Genomic DNA, 10,313 nt, shown 5'->3' with positions numbered 1-10,313 from the left:
ACACCTTTAATTAAACGCAACCTGTTTTTTATATAATACACAAATATTAATTATATGGATTTAATTTCACTGAATGACATAATCAATATATAACACATAAGACTATAACAACAGTATTTTCAAAATATAAGCATACTTCACAATACATCAATATATATACATATATGATATATTTTTAATTTGTGTATATACTATAAATTTTTAAACTTACAAACAAGTGCCTTTTAAACATATTAAACGAACAATAATATTAAGATAGTATTTATATATATAATAATATATTAAAAGAACAAAATTAATATATTATAACACATATATATGTGGGAGCAAATATATATATATATAATATATATATATAATATATAAGCGTATACATATATATATACTTGATAACTTCTTAAAATACAAAATTCAATTTACGTCAATAGGAATTATTAAAAGCAAATTAACATACAATTAAATCAAACGAAAATTTAGGTACATCGTTCATTTGATTATTTACTTAAGTAACATACATAACCACATATATATTATATGTTATATAAATATATAGTACATCTATAATATTTTAAAAAAGGCTTTTTAATTCAAATTAATAATAAAAAAAAAAATGATTTAATTCGTTATTTATTTATATAAATGAACAAACATTTACGTTATAGATATATTAAAAAAAAAAAAACACAAAAGGCATTTTTATAAAATTAATTTTTTTAATTTACAAGTGTGTATAAAAATGTGTATATGCATGTGTTTATAAAACACGTTGTGGTGTATACATATATAATATAATTAATTTCATTGTTTATTCAAAATATTTAACATTTGTTTAATTTTCAAATAAATAAATAACTACAATATGCATAATAAATGAAATAAATTATTTATAAATAGAAAAATTAATTAAACATATTAATATTAATGAAAAAAATTGTAATAAGAAACATAAAAAAGGCTTAAAAAAAGGAAATTGTGTATATATAATGCAGATAAATATAAAAAAAAAATTATTAGTGGTAAATGGTATTAAATTAAAAAATATTATACACATAAATTACAATAACAACATAATTGTATAAGAATGTTTTATCTATATAACTTTATAGATACATATATAGTTTTATATATAATAATTTTCTCGAGCATTTAAATTAATAAATTTATATATATATATATATATATATACCATAAATGTTTTTTTACACTTTTTTTTATTTTAAATTGTTTATATAATTATGCATAAATTAAAGCATAAATTGAACTTGTGCAAAAAAAAAAAAATTGTAAAAAAAATTAAAAATTGTAAAAAAAAATAAAAATTGTGAAAAAAATAAAAATTGTAAAAAAAATAATATAAATTTTTAGGTACTAAAAAAGCTTATGAAAAAAAACAACGGTGTTTACATATATTGTTTTTTTCAATTAAAATTGTATAAAATGTATATAAAATAGTGTACATGCATATTTATATTTATAAGTTCGTCCCTTAGATATAAAAAAAAAATATAGCTATTTTTTGTGGGACAATAAAAATTTAGATTCATTAAAAATTACATAAAATATATATACACTAATAAATATATACATAACATTTTTACAACCTCATTTTGTCCCAATTTATATAATAATTTTTTTACATAACTCTTTATATTAAAAAAAAAAAATTATTAATAATGTATCTTAAGATAAACATTATAGGTTTTATACACTATTGAAACAGATTTTTTTTAAATTATTACAAGCATATAATTTTTTTTTTTATTTTAATGTGTTGTTCAATACTCTAGATAAATATATAATAATTATTACATTTATTGCTTTTTTTAACGTGTATGAAATAACACAGAAACGGAACAAATATTTAACTTAAAAAAAGGTGTATAACATTTTCTATATATTAATTTTTTTTCTTATATTTTTTTACTTTAATATTTCTATATTAATTAGTCATTTTTTAATAAGTATATATCTAAAATTAAGACTATTTTACTAACTTTTCACAAAAAATAAGTACATCGTTTTTTTTTATTTATAGTAATACATACCTATAAATATGATACTATAGCCTTATACATAATTGCGATAAAAATCGCATTACATATTTTAATATAATATACTTGTATAATCTAGTTTACCCTATGAATTTTGTGGTATTAAAATTAGTATACATATTAGAAGAATATTATTAATAAATTATTTATACTAATTATTATGTGTTAATGCACTTAAAAAAATATTTTTTTTTTCCTTTATTAAAAAGCTATTTCACCTATAGTGAAATTCTATCTTACCTTTTATTAATTATGGATAAAAAAAAATTAGAAAAATTTTTTAGTATAATATAATATATATTTATTTATATTATTATTTTTTCCTTTATTATAAAATTTTTGTAAATATATAAAATACACATGTGCATAATTACAAAAAAACAAGAGATAAAAAAAATATATGCTTAAAAAATAAGTAGAATGTTTTTTTTACCTGGCTGAATAAAATATATAATTTTTAATTTAATATAAAAATTGTATTTTATTAGTAGTGTTTTATTAGCAGTGTTTTATTAATACTATTTTAATTATTATGATTATCTATAATTTATTCATTTATTACTTCTATCCCTTTATTACATTTTTCAAGAATGCAAGAAAAATATAAATATTTCATTTCTACTAAAATAATTAAAAAAATGACAAATATGAAAGTAATGGTATATAACTAGTTGGATTATAATGAAAAAAAATAAAAAAAATAAAAAAAAATAAAAAAATATATAAAAAAATAAAGACGAGCAAATATAAAAAGAACAAAATGGATTTTTTTATTATAAAACTAGTTTTATAAATAGTTAGAAATTTCACTTATATTTTTTTTTTTTTTTTTTTTTTTTTATCCTTACTCATGTTGCTTATACATTTGAGCCTACAGCTAGAGCCTGTGCTTGTATAATAAATGTCGGAAAATTGGACGAAATATTATTTGTCTGGCTATTTATAATTTTCTCATCACTAATTGATAAAAATATTTTGACTATACCCATTTCGTAAGCTACCTTTTTAGCTTTTCCATATAAATAAACATGAGGTTTTCCATATTTATCATTCTTTATTTCAATATCATTCATACTTAATCCATATTTAGATATAGAACTTAATCCACGACCCATAGATTTAAGTATAGCTTCTTTTGCTGCAAATTTTTTACTAACATAAATTGCTAATTTTTTTAATTCATTACTTTTATTTATTTTTTCGTTTAATTTTTTTTTTTGTGTTTCAAATTCAGCTAATTCAAATGGATTTAAAACTTTTTTAATAAAATTTATATTTTTTTCAAGAATTTTATAAATTCTATTAACACATAAAATATCTGTACCAATACCTATTATATGATGCGAATAAAATGTATTTGTAAATTTGTGAAATTTAAAATACTTTTCAATGGCTTGTTCTTCTAAATTCATAAATTCTGTATATTCATTAAAACTATTTACATGATCTTTATGCATTAAATGTATTAATGCATGTAAAACATAAAAAGGGAGTCTTTCATTAACATCAAAAATATTTTGAAATAATTTATTTACACCTCTTTTATTTTCTTCTTCATTAGAATTTGTATTAATATATTCATCTATTAATTGTTCGTTATTAGTTTTTAATATTTTTTGTTCATATTTCATTTTTGATATAACACATTCTTTATTTATATATTCAGGACATAAAAATATATCACCACTTTTGGAATTATTTATATAAAAAAAATCACTATTATCTAAAATTTCATTATTTGTATTATCATTTTTTACAACATTCAAAATAGATATTACATCTGTTGGCTCATTTTTATTTCTATATTTTTTATTTATATTTTTCATTTCTTTCAAATTAACAAATTTTATAATTAATTGAACATTATTCAAATTTAATATATTAATAAGTTTTTTTGTTTCTTTTTCAAAATGTGCTAAATCAATAGGTACATCAATTTGATCATTATAAATTTCTAAAAAAGAATAACCCTCATTATTTTCTCTATATCCTTTATTATTCAACAATATGTTATCAATTATTTCGCTAGTTTGATCTTCTTCATTATTGTCTATCATATATATTTGTGTCTTTAATTTTTTTGTATTAAATATTCCATTATACCAACTCCTTTTTAGTTTTGAATATTTTTTTAAAGAATTTATGATTTTTTTGTTAGTAAATAATTGATTAGTAATATAACATTTATTTATCGAACTTTTTTGGGGATAGAAAATTGTATTCACACTTTTCCTAAAGTATTTTGGAAAAACATTTTTTTCAAAATTGTTAAAATTTTTATCATTAGTTTGCTTAACTATATGTAAACAGTTTATTACGACATTTCGAATAATATTATCATCATATATAAACAAGTAGAAAATTATCACTTTTATTATTTTCATCCATATATTTTTAAATGGAAACATGAAAAAAAATGGCATTATATTATTATAATATAGAACAAATTTTTTACAAATAAATGTTAAGTTTTTCCATATTACTTTTAAAATTCATCAAAACACAAATATTATGACAATAAATAAGTCTTAATTTATCTTATCCATTTATTATTACACAATTTTTTTTTCTCTATTTTTATTGTTCCTACTACATTTTAGTTTTATTTTTAATATATTATTTATTTTTCTCTTTCAAATATATACAACTGATATGTAATTATATGAACCTATAACTATAAACAAGTATATATATTCAAGCTATCAAAATTATATTTTTTCATCATATGCAATATAATATTTAAAACAATTTTTTTTTCACATTTTAACCTTTTTTTTTTTTTTTTATAGAATAAATTATATGATAATTTTTTTTTTTTTAAATAATAACAATTTATAATCACACCTACTAAAAAAATGAGAAACCATCATTATTTTGGTATATATAAAAACTTATTGTTTTTGTTATTCCATATAATTTAATTTTTATTTTTGTCGTAATTTTTCTAGTATCACACCTTTAAATGAATTTTACATTGATTTAAATTGCAACCTTAAAATGTTTACCACTTATCAAAGAACAGCCAAGCAACCACCAATGATATGAATAAATAAAAATCTTTCTACCATTCTAAACATTGTCATCATTATCACCACTTTCAGCATTGTCAACATATCTTTGCTTATTTGTTTACGATATTATTGTAGAACGTTTGAATGAGATACACACCCCTCTAAATGGGCTTCTCCAAAAAAAAAAAAATTTATCTTTTTATTTTTCAAAAGGGCATATTTTTTTTAAACAGTCTTTACTATTTAAAATTATTCATGCAAAAAATATGCCTTTACAATTATACTATGACTTAAATATATGTGTATAATTGAGATATGTATATGTGTATAATTGAGATATGCATATGTGTATAATTGATATATGCATATGTGTAGAATTACACACAAATAAAATTATCATCAAAACGTTATTACTCACTATACAATAAAAGGGCTTAAAAAATTGTCTTTTATTTTTCAATATTTAACACTATAGTTTATTACACTTATTTTTTCTCGAATATATTTTTACAATAGTTTACAGAATGTTAATAGTTGTTTTAGTATTAATATATTGTAAACATATGAAATTTAAAAATATGTCCAATTCCCTATTGTTATTTTTTTTAACTAAAAAAAATTATTTCCAAAGTGCAATTGTGTGCAAATATAATTCAAAAAAACAACAAAAGACATTTTTTTTTTATTAATAATATTTTTCTTTTATTTTCGTTAAGTTTGTGGATCTCTTAATAATGTTCTTATATATATAAATTAATATAACACACAAAATAAATGAAATAACGAATACACAATTTGATAATAGTAATATATTTCCTAACCATTTTAAATCATAACGCATTACACTATCTTAATAATTCATTAATAAATACATAACACAACGACAAGTTTGGAATAAAACAAATTTCAAAAGCAACGATCTTATTTATGCACATATAATAAAAAAAAAAAAAAGACAAAACAAAACAAAACAACATAATAATATTCTACAATTTTGTAGACTTAAGATATTTTATTCGTTCGTTCGTTCGTTCGTTTGTTCGTTTGTTTCTTCATTTGTTTCTTCATTTTTTTATTCTTTTTTTTAGTCGTTCGTTTCTTCATTTTTTTAGTTTCTCTTACAATGAGCTTCCATAAAAAAGCGAATGGATGCACATGCATGTATACAGAATTTCAAATTGGTTACACTAATTAAGCTTATCCATTTTAATGTGCCAATTATATGAAAAAATAAATAATTATGCAAAATTAAAGAATAAAATTATAATATATTTTGCATGTACATATGTGAGATTAAGTATATTGACCAAATTATTTTTAGTCTTTTTTCATAACGTCATTTGTACTTATGGATAATAATAATGATGAGAATGAGAATGAGAATGAGAATGGAAGTGGTTTCAGTAATTTCAGTAATTTCAGTAATTTTTATACAAATATAAAAAGAAGAAAAGATAAAATAAACAAAAGGATGGAAACAGATGTACTTATAGTTGGTGCAACTACAGGAGGACTTATTTTGTCTCTTGATTTATTTCGAAAAAATATAAAACATATAATTATAGATTCATGTGAAAAAAATGTAGAAAATACAAAAATAAATGAACAATATTTACTTTATCCTAGAACCCTTGAAATGTTACACGATTTAAACATTCTTCCTGAAATTTTATCAAATAGTTTGAAATTAACAGGTATTAATTTTTATATACAAAATAAATTAATAAATCAAAGTAGTAAAAATTTTTTTCAAAGTATAAATGGAAATATGCCATATATGCTAAGTATTAATAAAATGTCTTTAAATAAAATATTATTAAAAAAAATAAAATTAAATGGTTCCAAAATATGGTATAATACATTATTATCACCAATTCAAAATCAATCAACACATTTTATAAATTGTAATGAACAAAATAAATCTTCTGAAAATATATCAAAAAATAATAAATTAAAATTCTATTATAATAATGTAAAGGTTAAAAAATTATACACATTACCATCACTTTTGAAAAATAGAGAAGTAAAAAATGCTCTTATTAAAAATAATAACAACATAGAAAATAATAATGAAAGTTATAATACATCTAAAAATATTTCTGATGAAAAAGACAATACCATAGACGTCAATTTAATAACATCAAATAGTAATTCTATTTTTTCAAATTTATCAAATAAAAATATATCAAGTAATTTCTCTTTTTATTGTAGTACAGATTCAAATGATACTCCTTCTTATGATAATAGTGATAAGACATATAGTTCCAATACAAGTTGTTTAAGTAAATTTTCATCAGATATAAATAATAAGTATAAAATTGAAGGGTACATAAAAAAGACACACGATATTAATAATGAAAAAAATATCCCAAATATATTCTACGAAAAAAATGACCCAAATATATTCTACGAAAAAAATGACCCAAATATATTCTACGAAAAAAATGACCCAAATATATTCTACGAAAAAAATGACCCAAATATATTCTACGAAAAAAATGACCCAAATATATTCTACGAAAAAAATGCTCGAAATGGTAATATCACTGGAGCAACTGTTCGGGTAAAACATAATTATAATTATTGGGATATGGAAAAAAATAATTCAAAAAGTTTAAGAATAAAAAAAGATAAAAAAAAAAAAAAAAAAAAACGATATTATTCTTCTATTAATAGTAAATTTATAGTTGGTGTTGATGGAAAACATTCAATAGTTCGAAAATTATTTAATATAAAAATGAAAGAAAATGAAAATAATGATATAGAATATATATCTGCAGATATATGTGCAAAATGGAGTAATGAAATGCATTATTATAATTTATCTTTATTTCAATCAGAATATGGTTTTGTTACTTGTTTTCCCATATTTTTCGATATTTCAAATGTTGATGAAAATAATTTTTATTCTACCAATCCAAAATTTAAAGATACCATAAAAAATATGAAAAAAGAATTATATATAAGAAAAAATAATACCTCTTCAAATTATAAAAAAACCCTCACCAAACCAATCAAAAAAGAATCTTTCGAAATTGAGAATCCACAAAAATTAACAATCAACACTTTGAGCGGTTTGCCAATCAACACTTTGAGCGGTTTACCAGTTGACACCTTAAGTGGCTTACCAAAATGTAATACGATGGAGCCAAATAATATTACATTTATAAAAAAATATGTACAAAAAGAGAGAGATAAACCAAGAGAAACAATTCATGATAAATTATTACAACAAAATGATATAGAAGACAATAAATTCCATAATTATTATGATGATAATAAACAAAATTTAAATAAACTAATTCAAAAACGAAATAGATTTAATAAAAGTTACACAAATGAAATATTAGAAAAAGATATTTATAAAAAAAAAAATTTGTTTAAAATGAACAAGCCAAAAAGTGTTTGTCAAAAAATTAACGATTATCATGAAAAACAAAATAATATTTTAATGAATAAATGTCTTGTAGAAAAAAACGAACTTAATATAAATCTTGAAAAAAAAAAGACAAAAGAATATTTTATGAATTTTATAAAAAAATATGAAGAAAAATTTACTTATTATATTAAAAATTATGATAATAAATTCCCAAAAGATTTTTCACAAAAAAATAAAACCACCTCATTTTCAATAAAAGAAAACGATACAAATTCTATTTTAATTAAAAATAAAAACACAGAAAATTTAACAAATGAAAGTTTAAAAGAAGATACAGATAATAACTATGTTGATGCATTAAGTAATAATTCCATGAATGAAATAAATAATCGAGCTTCAGAATATGCAAAATTAGGGATATATAATTGGCATATAACTATATGTAGAAAAATAGACAAATCTTCCCAAAATAAATATTTATATCCTATTAAAAAATCTAAAGAAATAAAATATATAGAAGTTATAAAATTAATAAATAAAATATTTCCAAATACTGAATTATATTATTTATATAATTTAAAAATAGGAATACATAAAGATAAAATATGTACAAATTATTATAATAATTATGTTGTATTAGCAGGAGAAGCTAACTGTTTTTATAATCCATTATTTAATGTAAGTGTTAATTTAACTATACATGATATATATAATATAGGATGGAAACTAAAATATATTATTAGTCATGGATGTACATTAATATTATTAGAAGGTTATGAAAAAGAAAGAAAATATATATCTGAAAAAGTTGTATCATGGAATAGAGATAAATTAAATTTTATTTTTATCAATAATAATGGTAATAATAATAATATTTGTACATATTATAATATACTTTTTTTTAAATTTTTTGCTTATATATTTCAAAAATTTCCTACTAATTATAACATATTTGAAAAATTATATTTAAGTACATTTTTGCTACAACATAATTATACTAATTATGTTATTAATAATACAAGAAATATATTTTTTTGTAATAAAAATAATAATATATGTGCAGACAGAGCAAAAAATTGTATTTTAAAATTTATTTCTTCATTTAATAAAATTAAAGAAAATAAAAATGTTTCTTTATATGATTATTTAAAAAATCAAATGCACACACTAATTTTGTGTATAAATATATCAAAAAAAGAAAAGCCTATTTGTAATTATATTACCACACATTTACTAAAAAATAAATATAATAAAAAATATTATAATAATCAATTTGCTTATACATATGATAAAGCAGCTTTAAAAAAATTAATAAAAATTGCTCGTTTAACTCATAATATCATGGGAAAAAAAGGAACTAAAAATAACAACAACAATTGTAGACATCAACCTTTTTTAAAAATTTTATGGATCTTATGTAATCAAAATAAAAGTGATTTTATTCAAACTAACAAAAGTATATGTTCTACTAATTTTAATGTATATACACGAAATTTTACTATTAGCTCTTATAATATACCAAATGAATTAATTAATACCATAAAAAATTCAAAAATAAAAGATCAAGTTATTTTATATGATTTTATAAATGATTTTCAAAAGCAATATAATATTAACTTTTATTTACCAAATAATTTTATTTATCAACCAAATTTACAATCCGCAATATATATTTTTATACGTCCAGATTTTCACATTACCCACATTAATTATGTAAATGATGACAACCAGATTGCTTCCTTTCTCGACCATGTATACAATTTTTATGGTTAAAACGGAAATGGCAAAAAATAGAAGAAAATAGCAAAAAATCGAAGAAAATAGAAGAAAATAGAAGAAAATAGCAAAAAATAACAAACAATCGAAGAAACA

At 19.0% G+C, this 10,313-nt stretch overlaps 2 protein-coding genes across 2 annotated transcripts; one reads left to right on the top strand and one right to left on the bottom strand.

Moving 5' to 3' along the window:
* Window positions 1-2,908: 2,908 nt before the first annotated feature.
* On the bottom strand, window positions 2,909-4,474 carry PY17X_0523000 (holo-[acyl-carrier-protein] synthase, putative; the record flags this gene model as incomplete). The annotated part of the gene is made up of 1 exon (XM_721818.1): window positions 2,909-4,474. One exon carries the CDS (start codon window positions 4,472-4,474, stop codon window positions 2,909-2,911), a length of 1,566 nt encoding a protein of 521 aa, XP_726911.1.
* Window positions 4,475-6,410: 1,936 nt separating this feature from the next.
* Window positions 6,411-10,214, top strand: PY17X_0522900 (conserved Plasmodium protein, unknown function; the record flags this gene model as incomplete). Its single annotated transcript, XM_022955265.2, has 1 exon — window positions 6,411-10,214. The coding sequence occupies one exon, from the start codon at window positions 6,411-6,413 to the stop codon at window positions 10,212-10,214; it is 3,804 nt and encodes a 1,267-aa protein (XP_022811711.2).
* Window positions 10,215-10,313: the final 99 nt, after the last annotated feature.

Source organism: Plasmodium yoelii (assembly GCF_900002385.2).
Source record: "Plasmodium yoelii strain 17X genome assembly, chromosome: 5".
Lineage (NCBI taxonomy): Eukaryota > Apicomplexa > Aconoidasida > Haemosporida > Plasmodiidae > Plasmodium > Plasmodium yoelii.
The sequence above is the reverse complement of the archived record's forward strand: the minus strand, read 5'-3'. Positions and strand labels throughout refer to the sequence as shown.